The sequence below is a fragment of the Glandiceps talaboti genome, chromosome 1 (genome assembly GCF_964340395.1).
Source record: "Glandiceps talaboti chromosome 1, keGlaTala1.1, whole genome shotgun sequence".
Taxonomy (NCBI): domain Eukaryota; kingdom Metazoa; phylum Hemichordata; class Enteropneusta; family Spengelidae; genus Glandiceps; species Glandiceps talaboti.
Genome location: NC_135549.1, coordinates 33490974 through 33514820, shown reverse-complemented (window position 1 = coordinate 33514820; position 23847 = coordinate 33490974). Strand labels below are relative to the sequence as shown.

General features: G+C 39.0%; 1 protein-coding gene across 1 annotated transcript in view; it reads left to right on the top strand.

Moving 5' to 3' along the window:
* The window catches only part of LOC144435964 (GRIP1-associated protein 1-like), a 143769-nt gene that overhangs the window by 74712 nt on the left and 45210 nt on the right, over positions 1-23847 (top strand). Inside the window, exons 8-11 of the mRNA XM_078124612.1 lie at positions 2819-2853; positions 3534-3582; positions 12797-12867; positions 18679-18726. Coding sequence (XP_077980738.1) covers positions 2819-2853; positions 3534-3582; positions 12797-12867; positions 18679-18726 — 203 coding nt within the window. The remainder of the gene's footprint in view (positions 1-2818; positions 2854-3533; positions 3583-12796; positions 12868-18678; positions 18727-23847) is intronic.

Sequence of the window (23847 nt, the reverse complement as noted above, 5' to 3'; positions counted from 1 at the left end):
CCATTCAAGTGTCTGCATATGTGTTTATAAGGGTAAGCTTTTAAGCCAGTCTCTAAATATATTTATAGGGATAATCTCTTAAAGGCAGATGTCCCCTATATAAAGAGGATTATGGGTAATGTATGCATGTGCGGGAAATTCAAACTGTTGTAGGGAGCACTGACTTTGCCCTCATATCTTCATCCCATTTTGCACTGAAAAAGTTTCACATGGCTCTCATATTTCATATATACTGTTTGTAAATATATAGTGAAGAAACATGAGTAGAAATAACTGACGTTAACTAAATTTGGTAGTCAATATAGCAGGTTTACCATCAAGCTGACGCAAAATTTGTTTCAAATTTGTCTAGTAAAAACCATTGGCCAGTTGTCAATTAGGCTTACAAGTTACACAAAGCATGATAAGACACTGTGAATGGTGCAAATGAACAACATAACAGTGCGAAATGCCAAATACCGAATGCAAACAATACAAGCAAACAAAAGAGTCTATGCACTCTATTAGTCCGATATTTTGCCTAAAATCAAGCTCACATGTGTGAACAGTATGTGAAAATGATACATTGTTACTGAAATAGAATGACATTACAATGAAACCAACATGTTTCTCGGTTTGATCGATGTACGTTCTGGGTTGCTACACTCCTTAGTAATTTCATTCTACAACTTTTTGTGTTTTCGGCAAGTAGTTGTGTTGTTGACGTACCTATACCTAGTAGGCAGGTAGATAATAGCCGGTTACCTACCGGTCACAACGCTCAGCTATAACTTGCAAATTAAATATGAGTTGCACAGAAGTTCTAATAGCAACCAAAATACCCAAAGTGTAAAAAAAAGAAAAGGAAATAAATTCTTAATTATTTGGAAAACATTTGACGATTACGCGGTAAAACAAGACTGGCCACGCTATCGCTAGCGAAAGCCTTCGAACTAGTTTCATAGGGACGTTGAAGGAAGCGCGAAGCGAAGTATGAGGTCTATGTGACGTCTCGTGATGCATGATGCAACAACACGACATTTATGTAGAGAAGAACTAAATGTTTTCTAAACTTCAGTGGAAAGAAATTTTGTCGATCAGACACTGACTATTTTCAAATTCTTAAAACATCTGAGAAAAATGAAGAGAGGAAGCAAAATGTGGCACTGACAGACAAGATAGACGTACGGTACGTGTACAGGAGGCGAGGCACACCATGTGGTGTAAACTGGACAATGATTCTGCGTGTCATTATATGGCATCAGATGTAATACATGTAGCTAACCAAATATTCTTGGAATGCAGTCTTTCTTGTAACAAGTATTGGAAATTGTCAGAAACTTGAGGATTTTATGACTGAATATGTTTCGATCAAGAATTCCCATACTTTCAGTTAAATTTTCTGATTACCCCGAAGCAAGACATTTTTTGAAACATTTAGCGCGACATTTGATACTGATAAATGAGTGATATAATTCATAAACAAATCTAAAGTTGGCAACTCTTTTATTTCTGTAATGATCCTCAAATTTCAAGGACAAATGTCTATGTTGTACACATAGATCATACATCCCTGCCTAGGCTAGTTCCTATACCTGTCGACTGTTCTCTACGATCTCTAGCTCTGTGCATGTTGTGGAGATGAATGTAACGCTAACTAACTAGACTACAAGTACAAACATGTAGGCGTCAGAAAATATGTTTCATTCGAATTTGAGAGTTGAGAAATCGTATTAAATTCTTTCCAGATTTCTCAAAAATCGTTTCCATATGCAATAATCCTCGTCCTGTAAATAACATCGATTGACATCGTAGTCAAACATACAGAGACAGAGCGGAGACCAAACTAGAGTCCGTACTCATCCCATCACGACATATGCATTTATGCGTTTGTTTTGAAATAGCTGGGGTGGTACTCATACACATCGGGATAACTCAGAGAATCACATGTTTGTGATTTTACTGACTGTTTTGCGTACAGTGTACAGTGAGTATGAAAGTGTAAAGCTTAGTCCGCTCTGGCTCGGGCGATACTTGTGAAGTTAATTTTGAATTTTTCCCGATTATCTTGTCAAAACACGACCTACATGTAATCTGTAATGTGTAAAAAAAATTGCCATCTATCTAACGATTTTGGTGTTTTCAAATTTACGTATCTATCGACCAAATGCCGACGCTAGTGTATGTGTGCAACTGTAATCTAGTACCTTGTAGAAATGATACAAGTAAGTTAGTTCATACACAAGAATATCAGTTTACAATTTCAAATATACAAATTGTCACTGTGTAACAGTGTTTGGATCGTGTTATTAGAAGAGGTCCCTCAATATATATTTTTCGGGTTATAATTTGTATGTATAAGTTTATAGAAATACGTGTTTCACCCAGACTGGGTGTCTGGCCTTACGTACGCAGCGGAAAAAATGTAGCAGAAACACTGTCACTTGGAAAAAATATAACAAGGGACTCTTTTGGATTAGGCAAGAACTACATGTAACCAATATGTGTGAACAACCACTAATATGTTGATAAACTACCTGGGTCGGATTTACCAAATGCTCCTCCTAGGGCTTTAAGTCTCCTGTGTTTATAGGGGTAATCTTTTAATTCATTCTCTAAATTTGTTTATAGGGGTAATCTTTGAATTCATTCTCTAAATTTGTTTATAGGGGTAATCTTTGAAGGTATGGTTCCTATTCAGATAGATAGAATGTCAAACTTAAATATGCAAAATAATATCTCCTTACAACTAACCAGTTGAGAGCTATGTTGTCTCTGAAGACTTGTTTTATAGTAACATACTGACTTTATTATGCATTATTAATCTTTATGACTGCAGGTAGCAGCAACTCAAAAGGCAGCTCAGTATCACAGGTAAGCTCCATTTTGTGAGATTAAGGTGACATGAACTGAATGGTGGTTACATTATCAAATCAATAACTGAATGGTGGTTACATTATCAAGTCAATAACTGAATGGTGGTTACATTATCAAATCAATAACTGAATGGTGGTTACATTATCAAGTCAATAACTGAATTGTTGTTACATTATCAAGTCAGTAACTGAATGGTTGTTATATTATCAAGTCATTAACTATAAAGTGGTTACATTATCAAGTCAATAACTGAATTGTTACATTATCAAGTCAATAACTGAATGGTGGTTACATTATCAAGTCAATAACTGAATGGTGTTTACATTATCAAATCAATAACTGAATGGTGGTTACATTATCAAATCAATAACTGAATGGTGGTTACATTATCAAGTCATTAACTGAATTGTTGTTACATTATCAAGTCAATAATTGAATGGTGGTTACATTGTCAAATGATTAACTAAATTGTGCTTACATTATTAAGTTATTTTCCGAATGGTGGTTAAATCATCAAATCATTAGCAAATGTTGACTGTGTTATTGAAATATTAGTGGAGAGTTTAATGGTTTTGTCAATGAAACCTGTCTGAAACTCTTCATAGAAGCTAACTCTATTTAGATATTAAGGGATGTCCCAGTGGCTTTTTTCATAATACAAGATTTTGTTCCCACAGATTGAAGAAACGTGCAATAAAGTGGAACTACAAATGCAGGAATTAAACGGTGAGTCTATACTAAATGTGGTCATGTAGTAATGACATGTTTCTACTGCGTGTCTTTACATCTTCAAAATGTGTCTGTGTACCTGTCTCTCTGTTTGTCTGTGTGATTGTTAGTCCCAGTGGATACAGCCCAGAGGGATACATGTGTATGAAAAACAGATGTTCCTCAATGCACCCGTTCATGAACAGCCTGTCGCTTTAATTCCCATCACTGAATTTGAACCAAATCTGGTACAAGTCATAGACACTATAAGCAGTGCATGTTCTATCAAAGATTTAGACAAGTGAGGACTAAGATCGTACTGGTGAATTTAAGTGGGGACTAAGATCGTACTGGTGAATTTAAGTGGGGACTAAGATCGTACTGGTGAATTTAAGTGGGGACTAAGATCGTACTGGTGAATTTAAGTGAGGATTAAGATCGTACTGGTGAATTTAAGTGGGGACTAAGATCGTACTGGTGAATTTAAGTGGGGACTAAGATCGTACTGGTGAATTTAAGTGAGGATTAAGATCGTACTGGTGAATTTAAGTGGGGACTAAGATTGTACTGGTGAATTTAAGTGAGGACTAAGATCGTACTGGTGAATTTAAGTGGGGACTAAGATCGTACTGGTGAATTTAAGTGGGGACTAAGATCGTACTGGTGAATTTAAGTGGGGACTAAGATCGTACTGGTGAATTTAAGTGGGGACTAAGATCGTACTGGTGAATTTAAGTGGGGACTAAGATCGTACTGGTGAATTTAAGTGAGGACTAAGATCGTACTGGTGAATTTAAGTGGGGACTAAGATTGTACTGGTGAATTTAAGTGAGGACTAAGATCGTACTGGTGAATTTAAGTGGGGACTAAGATTGTACTGGTGAATTTAAGTGGGGACTAAGATCGTACTGGTGAATTTAAGTGAGGACTAAGATCGTACTGGTGAATTTAAGTGGGGACTAAGATTGTACTGGTGAATTTAAGTGGGGACTAAGATCGTACTGGTGAATTTAAGTGGGGACTAAGATCGTACTGGTGAATTTAAGTGGGGACTAAGATCGTACTGGTGAATTTAAGTGGGGACTAAGATCGTACTGGTGAATTTAAGTGGGGACTAAGATCGTACTGGTGAATTTAAGTGAGGACTAAGATCGTACTGGTGAATTTAAGTGGGGACTAAGATTGTACTGGTGAATTTAAGTGGGGACTAAGATCGTACTGGTGAATTTAAGTGGGGACTAAGATTGTACTGGTGAATTTAAGTGAGGATTAAGATCGTACTGGTGAATTTAAGTGGGGACTAAGATCGTACTGGTGAATTTAAGTGGGGACTAAGATCGTACTGGTGAATTTAAGTGGGGACTAAGATCGTACTGGTGAATTTAAGTGGGGACTAAGATCGTACTGGTGAATTTAAGTGGGGACTAAGATCGTACTGGTGAATTTAAGTGGGGACTAAGATCGTACTGGTGAATTTAAGTGGGGACTAAGATCGTACTGGTGAATTTAAGTGGGGACTAAGATCGTACTGGTGAATTTAAGTGGGGACTAAGATCGTACTGGTGAATTTAAGTGGGGACTAAGATCGTACTGGTGAATTTAAGTGGGGACTAAGATCGTACTGGTGAATTTAAGTGGGGATTAAGATCGTACTGGTGAATTTAAGTGAGGACTAAGATCGTACTGGTGAATTTAAGTGGGGACTAAGATCGTACTGGTGAATTTAAGTGGGGACTAAGATCGTACTGGTGAATTTAAGTGAGGACTAAGATCGTACTGGTGAATTTAAGTGGGGACTAAGATCGTACTGGTGAATTTAAGTGGGGACTAAGATCGTACTGGTGAATTTAAGTGAGGACTAAGATCGTACTGGTGAATTTAAGTGGGGACTAAGATCGTACTGGTGAATTTAAGTGAGGACTAAGATCGTACTGGTGAATTTAAGTGGGGACTAAGATCGTACTGGTGAATTTAAGTGGGGACTAAGATCGTACTGGTGAATTTAAGTGAGGACTAAGATCGTACTGGTGAATTTAAGTGGGGACTAAGATCGTACTGGTGAATTTAAGTGAGGACTAAGATCGTACTGGTGAATTTAAGTGAGGACTAAGATCGTACTGGTGAATTTAAGTGGGGACTAAGATCGTACTGGTGAATTTAAGTGAGGACTAAGATCGTACTGGTGAATTTAAGTGGGGACTAAGATCGTACTGGTGAATTTAAGTGGGGACTAAGATCGTACTGGTGAATTTAAGTGAGGACTAAGATCGTACTGGTGAATTTAAGTGGGGACTAAGATCGTACTGGTGAATTTAAGTGAGGACTAAGATCGTACTGGTGAATTTAAGTGGGGACTAAGATCGTACTGGTGAATTTAAGTGGGGACTAAGATCGTACTGGTGAATTTATGTGAGGACTAAGATCGTACTGGTGAATTTAAGTGGGGACTAAGATCGTACTGGTGAATTTAAGTGAGGACTAAGATCGTACTGGTGAATTTAAGTGGGGACTAAGATCGTACTGGAGATCGTACTGGTGAATTTAAGTGGGGACTAAGATCGTACTGGAGATCGTACTGGTGAATTTAAGTGGGGACTAAGATCGCACTGGTGAATTTAAGTGAGGACTAAGATCGTACTGGTGAATTTAAGTGAGGACTAAGATCGTACTGGTGAATTTAAGTGGGGACTAAGATCGTACTGGAGATCGTACTGGTGAATTTAAGTGGGGACTAAGATCGTACTGGAGATCGTACTGGTGAATTTAAGTGGGGACTAAGATCGCACTGGTGAATTTAAGTGAGGATTAAGATCGTACTGGTGAATTTAAGTGAGGATTAAGATCGTACTGGTGAATTTAAGTGGGGACTAAGATCGTACTGGTGAATTTAAGTGAGGATTAAGATCGTACTGGTGAATTTAAGTGGGGACTAAGATCGTACTGGTGAATTTAAGTGGGGACTAAGATCGTACTGGTGAATTTAAGTGGGGACTAGATCGTACTGGTGAATTTAAGTGGGGACTAAGATCGTACTGGTGAATATAAGTGGGGACTAAGATCGTACTGGTGAATTTAAGTGGGGACTAAGATCGTACTGGTGAATTTAAGTGGGGACTAAGATCGTACTGGTGAATTTAAGTGAGGATTAAGATCGTACTGGTGAATTTAAGTGGGGACTAAGATCGTACTGGTGAATTTAAGTGGGGACTAAGATCGTACTGGTGAATTTAAGTGGGGACTAAAATCGTACTGGTGAATTTAAGTGAGGAGTAAAGGTTAATCATACTGCATTATAAACAATAAGAGAGTATATTAAATTGATATTGCTTTTATTATGTAAAATGTACCTGGTTTAAAGTTATGATATCTCTTACATATCCTATTTATTATAGTTGTGATAATTCATAGCAAACAGTAATTGTTAAAACATTCTATTATATTTGATAATTGAATCTTTAGTTCTCAATGGGCACCACCCTACATGAAGTGATGATTTTTAGAAGAATAATGGCAATGTAATAAACATCATTGGGGTTCATTTGGTCATTTAAAACCCTGACTTGAACGACAGTGGTTTAGGTATTAAGGGATGTCCCAGTGGCTTTTTTCATAATACAAGATTTTGTTCCCACAGATTGAAGACATATGGTAAAGTGTGTGACAGTGTGTGTGTCAGAATCAGAATTACTTTATTCATCCCAGTAGGGGAAATTAAAACGACAGTTCTTGTAGGTAGAACAAAAATAAAAGCAATACAAAAGATAGCATTACATATATTACACAGTCATGCATACTATAAACAACAGCACAGTACTAAAAAGAATGACAGTGGTTGCTATTAAGAACTGAGATAGTGGCTCATGGATGGAAAGACAATTTAAAACGATTGGTTTTAGCTACTGGAGCACAGTATCTACCACTCCTTGAAATACGACGGTCGTAGAATTCTGCATGTAGTGGAAGTGTCTTTCAGAACACTATGAGCCTTCGATGTTATCTGTTTGTTATAGATAGAATCTATACTTTCACTTGGTTTACCGATAATTTGGCTACCCTTTTGAGGTAGCTAAATGGTCCAAAATTGAACAGTTGCGGGGCAAAGCGCTAGATCTAGCACTTCGCCACTTTTTGACAAAGTGCTAGATCTAGCACTTCGTCAGTTTTCGCCGAAGTGCTAGATCTAGCACTTCGCCAGAAAACAACGAAGTGCGGGACTGTAAACAACGAAGCGCCTCCAACGGCTTGATATAACGTGGTCGTTCGCATCGATAAACATCACATACATGCGTCATGTCAGTAGTCCGTGTACGTGGTCGTGTGGCGCATGATCGACTCCAAAACTTATCTTTGGCCGATTGTTACAACAACACGATTTATCTGAAGTTTGTTAAATGTTTGCCGAGTAAAACGGCCGGTTGAAAGTTCACGTTGCCGTACGTACGGTTGTGTCCCGGGGGTTGTGTGTTCTGTTACAAACATGCCTTGTCAATACCTCGCGGTGGATGGACTTGTGCGATCACAGAAACAAGTGTTATTATTTTACCCCTTTCATATACAATTGGCTAAAACACATCAATATCATCGATATTATCGACATTGTATTGTATTCTGATAGAAACATTCTGATACATATCTCCGGAGTGCCTGAGCTGTGGGTGGGACTGTACTTCAGAATCTGCAATCTACTCTGTAAACAAGGACTAGCCACTCAGTATTTCTTGTACCATGTCAATTTTAGAGCGGGAAAGATATATCAATCATAACGTCTTGAAATAAATTTGAAAATCACTGAAATCTTTATCCAGTATCCATCTTTCAATATAATCACCTGTGTGCTTATTATCTATGAAGTAGTAGAACAAGAATATTGTGCAAAATCATGTCATAACTCTGGTGATTTACACGAGGTAGAGCGCGCCTACGGGGACACATTTATTCTATAAAATCTTTAAAATTTCTCCAAACTGTTTGAACGGATAGTTTTATTTTGTTGATCTCTCTGAAATGACAAAATCAATATGGGGGTCATTGTGTTTGTTTTTAAACAAAACGTACACCCCTTTCTTTCCCCCGGATCCTGGATTTGGCAGCCATGCTGGATTCTAAAAAGATAAGTTTGACAATATGCACTTTATTTTCGGGATGCATTCCATGTTAACTTGCGATGTGCTTTTAAGACATACTATAGTCGTTCCCACTTATCACAACCCTAACTATGAGCTCCCACAATCTTTCTCGTATAAACCATTTCCTATCGCTATTTCTCGAACGGTCGTCATCTGTATTTCTTACTTTTGTTAATGATATGCAATCCAGTTCACGAATCGAAGTGACGTTTATTACTGCTCCACGATCGATCCTCGGCGTCACACTACGCTAGTTGTAGCATTATGAAGTCACTTCCTCTGGACCGAACCAAACTATAACCATGGAAGTATAACCCACACTTCCATGCTATAACCGATGGCTATTATTATTATTTCCCACATTGGATATAATTTCTGAGCGAACAGGAATTACATAAGGGACGATGAAGTTGGTGATTGTCTAGGAATGCCAAAAAAATTCCGATAAACAGTAATGTCGTGATGATTTACTTGAGATCTGGCGAAGTCATGGATTATTTATTGTCGTTGTTTTCAGTCAAGAAGTTGGCAGTACCAAGTATATGGAATTTACAAAACAGGAGTAACGGGTTATCTATAGATTTCTATCAAAATATTAACAGCAAAGAAGGGCTGAAATTAAAATTGTTCACACGAATGTGTTTTCGCACTTATGTTTTCGATAGCAATATTTTTTGTCATCTATTGACGATCTGATAATACTGAAAGAAGTGAATCTATTCAATAGAAATATAGTGAACGTGATATAAACTTACACCCAGACTTTATTTTCGTGTTCAACGATCAAGAAAAATCTTCGCTCTCGCATCTAGACTCACACTAACCACACACACACACACACACCAAGAAATTCAGTTTTCCTTTATATTATTTCTTTGTCATGCAATGTTACAAATGTCACTGCCATTAAATCTGCAGTATGACGTCTGTGACGCACGCCGAACTAAATGTTTCTACTTCCTGAAATCTTCGAAGTTTCGACTGTGTATGGGAGTGCGATATTTGACATGAACAGTTGTCAAAATGGAGGTCTACGGTTGTTGGTAGTGGTGGTCAAGCCGTTGTCAAGTACAGAGTACGAAACGTGGTATCGAAACGACTACGTGCTATAATTGAAGTCTGTGACGCACGCCGAACAAAATTAAAATGTTCGTAGTTTCGACTGCGTTATTTGATGTGACAGCTGTCCAAAATGGCAGTCTGCGGTTGTTGGTAGTGGTGTAAGGCCGTTGTAAGGAGTACGAAACGTTGAAGGGAAACGACCACGTGCTGTAGTTTTCGCCGCATAGAACATCGGGAAGGACAAAACTGAACGTTACTAAAAATTACGAAGTAGAAACTTGTTTGTGCATTGGCAAAACATACGGAAAATCAAACTCTAAGGTCGTTAAACACGGAAAGTAACATTTTACACTGGGAGTAATAACATGTCCATTACCGGTATAACATGACATATTTACCGATGACCTAGCACTTTGCCACACTTTGCCACTCTTTGTTGAAGTGCTAGATCTAGCACTTCGCCACTTTTTGGCAAAGTGCTAGATCTAGCACTTCGTCAGTTTTCGCTGAAGTGCTAGATCTAGCACTTTGTCAAAAAGTGGCGAAGTGCTAGATCTAGCACTTTGCCCTGCAACTGTTCTGATTTTGAATTCTTTGTTACATGCCCTTTTCGATAATCTTGTTTTGTCTCCCATCTCATGTCGGGACAAGTTACCTCCCCAACAAACAATACCAAAGGTGAGAGCACTACAAACAACTGCATTAAAAAACACTCCTAAAAAAAAGTGACTAACACCAAATGACCTTAGTTTCCTTAGGCAGTACAGACGAGTGTTAGCTTTCTTAGAAGTTGGTATTCTCAACCCATTTTAGTTTACTACCAAGCTTGATGCCCAAGTATTCATAGTCATTCACTGAGTCTTTGATATGGGCAGGTGCTGGCCGGGTTCACCCTGAACTATCTTAAAATCAATACAGAGCTCTTTGGTCTGGCAAGCTGTGTCAAGAAAATTGTGTAGAAATCGAACAAAACTGTTGTCTTTCTGTATGTCTTTCTGTATGTATGTATGTATGTTTGTATGTATGTATGTATGTATGTATGTATGTATGTATGTATGTATGTATGTATGTATGTATGTATGTATGTATGTATGTGACATACTTAAAGTCAAAAATTAGTGTGTCAAATAAAAGGTTGTCTAATAAGCCATTCTCAGTCTCGTGGCAGATGTCGTGAGATATGCAAATGTGCCTAACAACAGTTGTCACAGGGGTCAAGCTATCACCCTTGCCATGTTGATTACATGAAGGTCAACGCATTTGTCTGAAAAAAATACTCCTTTTTGTGACAATCTACAACCGTAAGTCGTCATGAAAAAACATTGACAAATTGAAAGTATCCAAACAAAAGTCTTAGAGCATGTTACGAAAATTTCAATCAGTTACATGTAGATTCTACATGTATGTCAAGACATGATCTGAACTGCACTACATGTATGTCAACACATGATCTGAGCTGCACTACATGTATGTCAACACAGGATCTGAACTGCACTAGACGTATGTCAACACATGATCTGAGCTGCACTACATGTATGTCAACACATGATCTGAACTGCACTACATGTATGTCAACACAGGATCTGAACTGCACTGTCTCAACACATGATCTGAACTGCACTACATGTATGTCAACACAGGATCTGAACTGCACTACATGTATCTCAACACATGATCTGAACTGCACTACATGTATGTCAACACATGATCTGGACTGCACTACATGTATGTCAACACAGGATCTGAACTGCACGACTACATGTATGTCAACACAGGATCTGAACTGCACTAGACGTATGTCAACACAGGATCTGAACTGCACTACATGTATGTCAACACAGGATCTGAACTGCACTACATGTATGTCAACACAGGATCTGAACTGCACTACATGTATGTCAACACAGGATCTGAACTGCACTAGACGTATGTCAACACAGGATCTGAACTGCACTACATGTATGTCAACACAGGATATGAACTGCACTACATGTATGTCAACACAGGATCTGAGCTGCACTACATGTATGTCAACACAGGATCTGAACTGCACTAGATGTATGTCAACACAGGATCTGAACTGCACTACATGTATGTCAACACAGGATCTGAACTGCACTACATGTATGTCAACACAGGATCTGAACTGCACGACTACATGTATGTCAACACAGGATCTGAACTGCACTACATGTATGTCAACACAGGATCTGAACTGCACTACATGTATGTCAACACGGGATCTGAACTGCACTACATGTATGTCAACACAGGATCTGAACTGCACGACTACATGTATGTCAACACAGGATCTGAACTGCACTACATGTATGTCAACACATGATCTGAACTGCACTACATGTATGTCAACACAGGATCTGAACTGCACTGTCAGCACGGGATCTGAACTGCACTACATGTATGTCAACACATGATCTGAACTGCACTACATGTATGTCAACACAGGATATGAACTGCACTACATGTATGTCAACACAGGATATGAACTGCACTACATGTATGTCAACACAGGATCTGAACTGCACTACATGTATGTCAACACATGATCAGAACTGCACTACATGTATGTCAACACATGATCTGAACTGCACTACATGTATGTCAACACAGGATCTGAACTGCACTACATGTATGTCAACACAGGATCTGAGCTGCACTACATGTATGTCAACACAGGATCTGAACTGCACTAGACGTATGTCAGCACAGGATCTGAGCTGCACTACATGTATGTCAGCACAGGATCTGAACTGCACTACATGTATGTCAACACAGGATCTGAACTGCACTAGACGTATGTCAACACAGGATCTGAACTGCACTACATGTATGTCAGCACATGATCTGAACTGCACTAGACGTATGTCAACACAGGATCTGAACTGCACTACATGTATGTCAACACAGGATCTGAACTGCACTAGACTTTGACTTCTGAAACAATTAATTGAAGTGAGTTATCATGAGTTCTATTTGAATTTGACATGCCAGTATAAAGTGAACTTCATGTTTTTCCTCTTTAGAGTTAAGACTACGAGCTGACACAGAGAGAGAAGAGAACAAGATGTTAAAAGAACAGCTAGGAAGTTTAGAGGTAGGTATAGACTTGAAACACAGAAACCAATCATATAAAGAGGTGTAATGTTTGTATCTAAGTAGGATTTGAAGAGCACAGTTTAAACATACAACTGGCGGCGCCTGGGACCCTATTTTGCATATGACTGACTGTATGTTTGGAGGTTGAGAACTTGTGATGACTCACTGGCAAGTAATCACCAAAATATAATTATTCCCTATATCTGGGTTTTTTCACATGCAAATGCCGCATATTTGAATAATCCTGAATGACACACAATCTTAGCAGCTGTTTGCAGGGGAATTTGTCTCATTTGGAAAGACTGATTTTCAACTAATTTGTGTATCAAGTTACCATCCTACGGCATTCACAAACAATTTGTACATGATACATGACCTGACCAAAATTAGCGTCAAAATCCCATTACCTAATTTAGTCTTTTCCAAAGTTGCATGCACTCTACATGTAAATATGTCATTCTCCTGCACACCGTATACAAGTACATAGTTTGCACTTCCAAAAAGAAAACATTTATATGCAACAATACTCTATACAGTAGTTTAATTTCATCTTTCTAGACTTTCGATTTCGAACTACACTATGATACAATACCGCAATCCAGAAACTAAGTTCCAACGACATTAAGTATGAACAACAGCGTGAACTTTCAATTTGACAGCGACACAATTGTAAAAGTTTGATACAAATTTTTGTCGCTGATGAGAACTATTAATTTGGTATACACAAGATAATAATTTATTCTTGAACGATGCCTTCATTGTGAACCATGTTCACCCCAGACGAAGCTTCGAAGAGCATGTAGTGAACTGTAAATTCATTCGGTCCCATAACGAAGGTCAAAAAAATGTTTCAGTTTTAGTGAGAATGAAATGGTGACATGGCAGTATGAAGTTTTCAGCATAGACTACTGTCCACCGATGTGGTCTATTTAATCATCACTTCGCTTGTGAGGGAAGATGCTTTGCCGTAATGGCTGTGCTATGGATGGAAACCCTTTCTAAATTCTAACCACGTCTGTTAATAAGTAACCAATCACATGGAATAGTAATGATAATATCACGTCGTTTCTAAACTACCCAAGATGTGCTCCATGTCAGGAAATGGTCACGGGGCACATGAAACTGTTGAAACGTTTTGCATACGATGGGTCATATTCAAATTTCACAGGTCACACTACATATAGAGATTTAGAACTAGAAGGTAGTTACAGTCAGATCTGACTAAATCCACAATGCCTTGTTCTACAACTTCGAAGCAAAGATGACAACCATATGTTTGCCAACAGTAAGCCGCATTTGTCCCCTGTTTATAACGAGTCCCCAGTGATGCATACATCCTAAAAAATGCATCCCTAGTGTCAAATATGGCGTCAAATATGCACAAATAACGCGTTAATGTGACCTATGGTATGTACTGAATTATATTGAAATTGAAGTATACTTTCTTAAGATATGGCCAAATTATCGAAAATCATTAATTATGCAAATTGTTCATTAACACTGTACAGTACATCAACAAACTTTATAGGACATATACGTTTTCTTATGGTTAACGTATGTACTAAATTATATTGAAATTGAAGTATGCATTCTTAAGATATAGCCTAATTACCAAAAATAATTAATTATGCAAATTATTCATTAACGCTGTAAGGTACATCAAATTTTATAGGACAAATGTATGTTGTTATGTTAAACAAATATACTAAATTATATTGAAATTGAAGTATGTCTTAAGATATTGCTTAACCCTTAAGATGCCATAGACTTTCCATGCAAATGACCCCCTAGACCAAGGACTTTTTAGGTTGCACACAGTTGTACACAATGTTTGATAGTGATCATTTTACACCAAAACAGGTGGGATATGGTCTCATCTACAAGTATATCAATAATTATGAAATATTGAATTTTAATTTACATGAATGTATGGTCAGTAACTTTACCAAGAAATTGTGGAAAATTGGTATAAAACACATGTTTTTGGTCTAAAAAGCATGTGAAATTTATCTTTTTGATAAATACAAGGATTACAATTGGAAATTAGCTGTAAAAATTAATAGACAGATAGTATGGGTGTTGGGTAAAATATTTATCATAAAATCAACAAGTACAGTCCGTTGATGTTTACAGTAAATACAAACAAATTTGCATATACAAATACTGCATACATGTAAGTCAATAGATAGCAGCATAACAATACGTCTCACGAACAATTATATCTAACACTTCGTTTGTAAACAAAAATCTGACAAAAGACAACGATGTAGATCCTGCCACATGATCCTGCCATAACGTCTTTATCAGTTCATGTAAACCAACACGTAGGAGTAATCGTACGGCATTGGCACCTGTGGTTTGTCATCGGCAAGATCGCGCGATTGCGGGACCCGCCATTGATGATGTCAGTCCAAAAGTCGAAGTCATCAGGAGGGTTTTCGATACGTTCTAGGAGGACAAAATTTACTCCCTTAGAAATGTAAAATTCTTCATCATCATCGCTATCACTGTCTAGAAAATGTCAAGTGAAAAACTCTCTGTCTTTCGGGTTTACTTCGTTCAATATATTAGCATAATGTGGAAGGTCAACATCCATATTCATAGCGGCCTCCATATTAGGCATTGCTAAGTAGGCGCTATTTGCATTCGGCGGCAAAAAGTGTGAAAAATCGAACACGTGACTGTTTCCCGCCTGAATAATTTAATATTGCCAAAAATCATCATGCGAGCCAGGAAATATGATCATGTAACACCACTCCTAAAGGAACTACACTGGCTACCAGTTCAGGACAGAATAAAGTTCAAACTTTTGCTCATGACATACAAGTCCCTCAATGGACTCACTCCAAGATACTTATCAGACCTTCTTCACTGGAAAACAGCTACGAGTTTTCTAAAACATTTTGACTGTACAGCGCCTTTGAACTCTTGTCATAGTGGAATTGGCGCTATATAAATTGCATCGATTGATTGATTGATATTTAATAAGATAACATCGTGTACAGCATTACTTATTATGGGTATAGGGGAGGGACAGTGATAAACCCATTACAACGTCACTTTATTGACAGCATATGCAAAGTACCCTGTTGTCGTTGATATCAACGACATAGCGTGGATTGCGGAAGTGCTACGTCGTCGGCGTCACAAGGGTTAATTAGTTGATTTCATTGATATGCAAATTTCCCTAATTAACATGAACAGATTTCGCTCAAATTGAGCCAGCCGTTTTTAAGAAAATGACACACACAGACAGACACACAGACAGACAGACAGACATCCCCCTTTTAATACCTCCCGTACCCTAACAGGAGGTAAAAATGAACACTGGGCGGTGTTAGAGTATCACAATATAACAAGGTATTGAGTAGTCAGATGACAGACAATATACCATTTGGTACAGATGATGGACAATTTTAACATTTGGTACATGCTAATATATAGAGAATATTTAAATATTTCAACTCCCAAGGAAACAACGATGTACAGTAAGTGAAATAAAGACACCGTCAGACTTTTTTATTCCAACCCATGTTACTTCATAGCCTTTCTTTCTTCTCTTGATGATGGCACTTGTGTTATATAACACATTACATACTTCATATATTTAACAAAATTTAGGTTTTCAAAAGTTGTTCACTGCTGTAACACACTTGTTTTTCATCATGCTGGGTTACTTCTTTTCAGTCAACATCAAACATTTTGATTGATTCATGGTATCCATGCCAGATATTGCATTTTGATTGATTCATGGTATCAATGCCAGACATTGCATTTTGATTGGTTCATGGTATCCATGCCAGACATTGCATTTTGATTGATTCATGGTATCAATGCCAGACATTGCATTTTGATTGGTTCATGGTATCCATGCCAGACATTGCATTTTGATTGATTCATGGTATCAATGCCAGACATTGCATTTTGATTGGTTCATGGAATCAATGCCAGACATTGCATTTTGATTGGTTCATGGTATCCATACCAGACATTGCATTTTGATTGGTTCATGGAATCACTGCCAGAAATTGCATGTTGATTGGTTCATGGAATCAATGCCAGACATTGCATTTTGATTGGTTCATGGTATCAATGCCAGACATTGCATTTTGATTGGTTCATGGTATCAATACCAGACATTGCATTTTGATTGGTTCATGGAATCAATGCCAGAAATTGCATGTTGATTGGTTCGTGGTATCAATGCCAGACATTGCATTTTGATTGGTTCATGGTATCAATACCAGACATTGCATTTTGATTGGTTCATGGTATCCATGCCAGACATTGCATTTTGATTGGTTCATGGTATCAATACCAGACATTGCATTTTGATTGGTTCATGGTATCCATGCCAGACATTGCATTTTGATTACTTCATGGTATCCATGCCAGATATTGCATTTTGATTGGTTCATGGTATCAATGCCAGATATTGCATTTTGATTGGTTCATGGTATCAATGCCAGACATTGCATTTTGATTGGTTCATGGTATCCATGCCAGACATTGCATTTTGATTGGTTCATGGTATCAATGCCAGACATTGCATTTTGATTGGTTCATGGTATCAATGCCAGACATTGCATTTTGATTGGTTCATGGTATCAATGCCAGACATTACATTTTAATTGGTTCATAGAATCAATACCAGACATTGCATTTTGATTGGTTCATGGTATCAATGCCAGACATTGCATTTTGATTGGTTCACGGTATCAATGCCAGACATTGCATTTTGATTGGTTCATGGTATCCATGCCAGACATTGCATTTTGATTACTTCATGGTATCCATGCCAGATATTGCATTTTGATTGGTTCATGGTATCAATGCCAGACATTGCATTTTGATTGGTTCATGGTATCAATGCCAGACATTGCATTTTGATTGGTTCATGGAATCAATGCCAGACATTGCATTTTGATTGGTTCATGGTATCCATGCCAGACATTGCATTTTGATTGGTTCATGGTATCAATGCCAGACATTGCATTTTGATTGGTTCATGGTATCCATGCCAGACATTGCATTTTGATTGGTTCATGGAATCAATGCCAGACATTGCATTTTGATTGGTTCATGGTATCCATGCCAGACATTGCATTTTGATTGGTTCATGGAATCAATGCCAGACATTGCATTTTGATTGGTTCATGGAATCAATGCCAGACATTGCATTTTGATTGGTTCATGGTATCAATGCCAGACATTCATTTTGATTGGTTCATGGAATCAATGCCAGACATTGCATTTTGATTGGTTCATGGTATCCATGCCAGACATTGCATTTTGATTGGTTCACGGTATCAATGCCAGACATTGCATTTTGATTGGTTCATGGTATCCATGCCAGACATTGCATTTTGATTACTTCATGGTATCCATGCCAGATATTGCATTTTGATTGGTTCATGGTATCAATGCCAGACATTGCATTTTGATTGGTTCATGGAATCAATGCCAGACATTGCATTTTGATTGGTTCATGGTATCAATGCCAGACATTGCATTTTAATTGGTTCATGGAATCAATACCAGACATTGCATTTTGATTGGTTCATGGTATCAATGCCAGACATTGCATTTTGATTGGTTCACGGTATCAATGCCAGAAATTGCATTTTGATTGGTTCATGGAATCAATGCCAGACATTGCATTTTGATTGGTTCATGGTATGTATTGTCAGTAAACTTTGTAAGTACTTTATGTATTAAGTACATCTGTGAACCTAATTACAGAAGAAGTATAGTACTACCACATGTAACTGTTATCTCTCCTATTATTCATTAATTTCAATTATTGCAGCAACAGTACCAGTCAGAGTTGTTGCACACCAGGGAAGAACTTGCCAAGGTAAGTCAATTGTCAAAGTACCAGCAGGAAAAATAATGAATATATTGTTTGAGTAGTGTATAAGATTGTACTTTATTTGTAGTGTTTGAGGTAATTGTAGTGTTTGAGATAATTGTAGTGTTTGAGGTAATGGTTGTGTTTGAGATAATGGTGGTGTTTGAGGTAATCATAGTGTTTGAGATAATCATAGTGTTAGAGGTAATTGTAGTGTTTGAGATAATCATAGTGTTAGAGGTAATTGTAGTGTTTGAGGTAATTATAGTGTTAGAGGTAATTGTAGTGTTTGAGATAATGGTTGTGTTTGAGATAATTGTAGTGTTTCAGGTAATTGTAGTGTTTCAGGTAATTGTAGTGTTTGAGATAATGGTATAGTGTTTGAGATGATTGTAGTGTTTGAGATAATGGTAGTGTTCTTAGACTATTGTTTCTCCCTCACTGTTGGGTGATGTCTTCCATAGTGCCTGTGTCTATTGTTTCTCCCTCACTATTGGGTGATGTCTTCCATAGTGCCTGTATCTATTGTTTCTCCCTGGCTGTTGAGTGATGTCTTCCATAGTGCCTGTGTCTATTGTTTCTCCCTGACTGTTGGGTGATGTCTTCCATAGTGCCTGTGTCTATTGTTTCTCCCTCACTGTTGAGTGATGTCTTCCATAGTGCCTGTGTCTATTGTTTCTCCCTCACTATTGGGTGATGTCTTCCATAGTGCCTGTGTCTATTGTTTCTCCCTCACTATTGGGTGATGTCTTCCATAGTGCCTGTGTCTATTGTTTCTCCCTCACTATTGGGTGATGTCTTCCATAGTGCCTGTGTCTATTGTTTCTCCCTCACTATTGGGTGATGTCTTCCATAGTGCCTGTGTCTATTGTTTCTCCCTCACTATTGGGTGATGTCTTCCATAGTGCCTGTGTCTATTGTTTCTCCCTGACTGTTGGGTGATGTCTTCCATAGTGCCTGTGTCTATTGTTTCTCCCTCACTATTGGGTGATGTCTTCCATAGTGCCTGTGTCTATTGTTTCTCCCTCACTATTGAGTGATGTCTTCCATAGTGCCTGTGTCTATTGTTTCTCCCTGACTATTGGGTGATGTCTTCCATAGTGCCTGTGTCTATTGTTTCTCCCTCACTATTGGGTGATGTCTTCCATAGTGCCTGTGTCTATTGTTTCTCCCTCACTGTTGGGTGATGTTTTCCATAGTGCCTGTATCTATTGTTTCTCCCTCACTGTTGGGTGATGTCTTCCATAGTGCCTGTATCTATTGTTTCTCCCTGACTGTTGAGTGATGTCTTCCATAGTGCCTGTATCTATTGTTTCTCCCTGACTATTGGGTGATGTCTTCCATAGTGCCTGTGTCTATTGTTTCTCCCTCACTGTTGAGTGATGTCTTCCATAGTGCCTGTATCTATTGTTTCTCCCTCACTGTTGGGTGATGTCTCCCATAGTGCCTGTATCTATTGTTTCTCCCTGACTATTGGGTGATGTCTTCCATAGTGCCTGTATCTATTGTTTCTCCCTCACTGTTGAGTGATGTCTTCCATAGTGCCTGTATCTATTGTTTCTCCCTCACTGTTGGGTGATGTCTCCCATAGTGCCTGTGTCTATTGTTTCTCCCTCACTGTTGGGTGATGTCTTCCATAGTGCCTGTATCTATTGTTTCTCCCTGACTGTTGAGTGATGTCTTCCATAGTGCCTGTATCTATTGTTTCTCCCTGACTGTTGAGTGATGTCTTCCATAGTGCCTGTATCTATTGTTTCTCCCTCACTGTTGGGTGATGTCTTCCATAGTGCCTGTGTCTATTGTTTCTCCCTCACTGTTGGGTGATGTCTTCCATAGTGCCTGTGTCTATTGTTTCTCCCTCACTATTGGGTGATGTCTTCCATAGTGCCTGTGTCTATTGTTTCTCCCTCACTTTTGGGTGATGTCTTCCATAGTGCCTGTGTCTATTGTTTCTCCCTCACTATTGGGTGATGTCTTCCATAGTGCCTGTATCTATTGTTTCTCCCTCACTGTTGGGTGATGTCTTCCATAGTGCCTGTATATATTGTTTCTCCCTGACTGTTGAGTGATGTCTTCCATAGTGCCTGTATCTATTGTTTCTCCCTGACTGTTGAGTGATGTCTTCCATAGTGCCTGTATCTATTGTTTCTCCCTCACTGTTGGGTGATGTCTTCCATAGTGCCTGTGTCTATTGTTTCTCCCTCACTGTTGGGTGATGTCTTCCATAGTGCCTGTGTCTATTGTTTCTCCCTCACTGTTGGGTGATGTCTTCCATAGTGCCTGTATCTATTGTTTCTCCCTCACTATTGGGTGATGTCTTCCATAGTGCCTGTGTCTATTGTTTCTCCCTCACTGTTGGGTGATGTCTTCCATAGTGCCTGTATCTATTGTTTCTCCCTCACTATTGGGTGATGTCTTCCATAGTGCCTGTGTCTATTGTTTCTCCCTCACTATTGGGTGATGTCTTCCATAGTGCCTGTGTCTATTGTTTCTCCCTCACTATTGGGTGATGTCTTCCATAGTGCCTGTGTCTATTGTTTCTCCCTGACTATTGGGTGATGTCTTCCATAGTGCCTGTATCTATTGTTTCTCCCTCACTGTTGGGTGATGTCTTCCATAGTGCCTGTATCTATTGTTTCTCCCTCACTATTGGGTGATGTCTTCCATAGTGCCTGTGTCTATTGTTTCTCCCTCACTATTGGGTGATGTCTTCCATAGTGCCTGTGTCTATTGTTTCTCCCTCACTATTGGGTGATGTCTTCCATAGTGCCTGTGTCTATTGTTTCTCCCTCACTATTGGGTGATGTCTTCCATAGTGCCTGTGTCTATTGTTTCTCCCTCACTATTGGGTGATGTCTTCCATAGTGCCTGTGTCTATTGTTTCTCCCTCACTATTGGGTGATGTCTTCCATAGTGCCTGTGTCTATTGTTTCTCCCTCACTATTGGGTGATGTCTTCCATAGTGCCTGTGTCTATTGTTTCTCCCTCACTATTGGGTGATGTCTTCCATAGTGCCTGTGTCTATTGTTTCTCCCTCACTATTGGGTGATGTCTTCCATAGTGACTGTGTCTATTGTTTCTCCCTCACTATTGGGTGATGTCTTCCATAGGGCCTGTATCTATTGTTTCTCCCTCACTATTGGGTGATGTCTTCCATAGTGCCTGTATCTATTGTTTCTCCCTCACTGTTGGGTGATGTCTTCCATAGTGCCTGTATCTATTGTTTCTCCCTCACTGTTGGGTGATGTCTTCCATAGTGCCTGTATCTATTGTTTCTCCCTCACTATTGGGTGATGTCTTCCATAGTGCCTGTATCTATTGTTTCTCCCTCACTATTGGGTGATGTCTTCCATAGTGCCTGTGTCTATTGTTTCTCCCTCACTATTGGGTGATGTCTTCCATAGTGCCTGTGTCTATTGTTTCTCCCTCACTATTGGGTGATGTCTTCCATAGTGCCTGTGTCTATTGTTTCTCCCTCACTATTGGGTGATGTCTTCCATAGTGCCTGTGTCTATTGTTTCTCCCTCACTATTGGGTGATGTCTTCCATAGTGCCTGTATCTATTGTTTCTCCCTGACTGTTGGGTGATGTCTTCCATAGTGCCTGTGTCTATTGTTTCTCCCTCACTATTGGGTGATGTCTTCCATAGTGCCTGTGTCTATTGTTTCTCCCTCACTATTGGGTGATGTCTTCCATAGTGCCTGTATCTATTGTTTCTCCCTCACTGTTGGGTGATGTCTTCCATAGTGCCTGTATCTATTGTTTCTCCCTGACTGTTGAGTGATGTCTTCCATAGTGCCTGTGTCTATTGTTTCTCCCTCACTATTGGGTGATGTCTTCCATAGTGCCTGTATCTATTGTTTCTCCCTCACTGTTGGGTGATGTCTTCCATAGTGCCTGTATCTATTGTTTCTCCCTGACTGTTGAGTGATGTCTTCCATAGTGCCTGTATCTATTGTTTCTCCCTCACTGTTGGGTGATGTCTTCCATAGTGCCTGTATCTATTGTTTCTCCCTCACTGTTGGGTGATGTCTTCCATAGTGCCTGTATCTATTGTTTCTCCCTGACTGTTGGGTGATGTCTTCCATAGTGCCTGTGTCTATTGTTTCTCCCTGACTATTGGGTGATGTCTTCCATAGTGCCTGTATCTATTGTTTCTCCCTCACTGTTGGGTGATGTCTTCCATAGTGCCTGTATCTATTGTTTCTCCCTGACTGTTGAGTGATGTCTTCCATAGTGCCTGTATCTATTGTTTCTCCCTCACTGTTGAGTGATGTCTTCCATAGTGCCTGTATCTATTGTTTCTCCCTCACTGTTGGGTGATGTCTTCCATAGTGCCTGTGTCTATTGTTTCTCCCTCACTGTTGGGTGATGTCTTCCATAGTGCCTGTGTCTATTGTTTCTCCCTCACTGTTGGGTGATGTCTTCCATAGTGCCTGTATCTATTGTTTCTCCCTCACTATTGGGTGATGTCTTCCATAGTGCCTGTGTCTATTGTTTCTCCCTCACTGTTGGGTGATGTCTTCCATAGTGCCTGTATCTATTGTTTCTCCCTCACTATTGGGTGATGTCTTCCATAGTGCCTGTGTCTATTGTTTCTCCCTCACTATTGGGTGATGTCTTCCATAGTGCCTGTGTCTATTGTTTCTCCCTCACTATTGGGTGATGTCTTCCATAGTGCCTGTATCTATTGTTTCTCCCTCACTGTTGGGTGATGTCTTCCATAGTGCCTGTATCTATTGTTTCTCCCTCACTATTGGGTGATGTCTTCCATAGTGCCTGTGTCTATTGTTTCTCCCTCACTATTGGGTGATGTCTTCCATAGTGCCTGTGTCTATTGTTTCTCCCTCACTATTGGGTGATGTCTTCCATAGTGCCTGTGTCTATTGTTTCTCCCTCACTATTGGGTGATGTCTTCCATAGTGCCTGTGTCTATTGTTTCTCCCTCACTATTGGGTGATGTCTTCCATAGTGCCTGTGTCTATTGTTTCTCCCTCACTATTGGGTGTTGTCTTCCATAGTGCCTGTGTCTATTGTTTCTCCCTCACTATTGGGTGATGTCTTCCATAGTGCCTGTGTCTATTGTTTCTCCCTCACTATTGGGTGATGTCTTCCATAGTGCCTGTG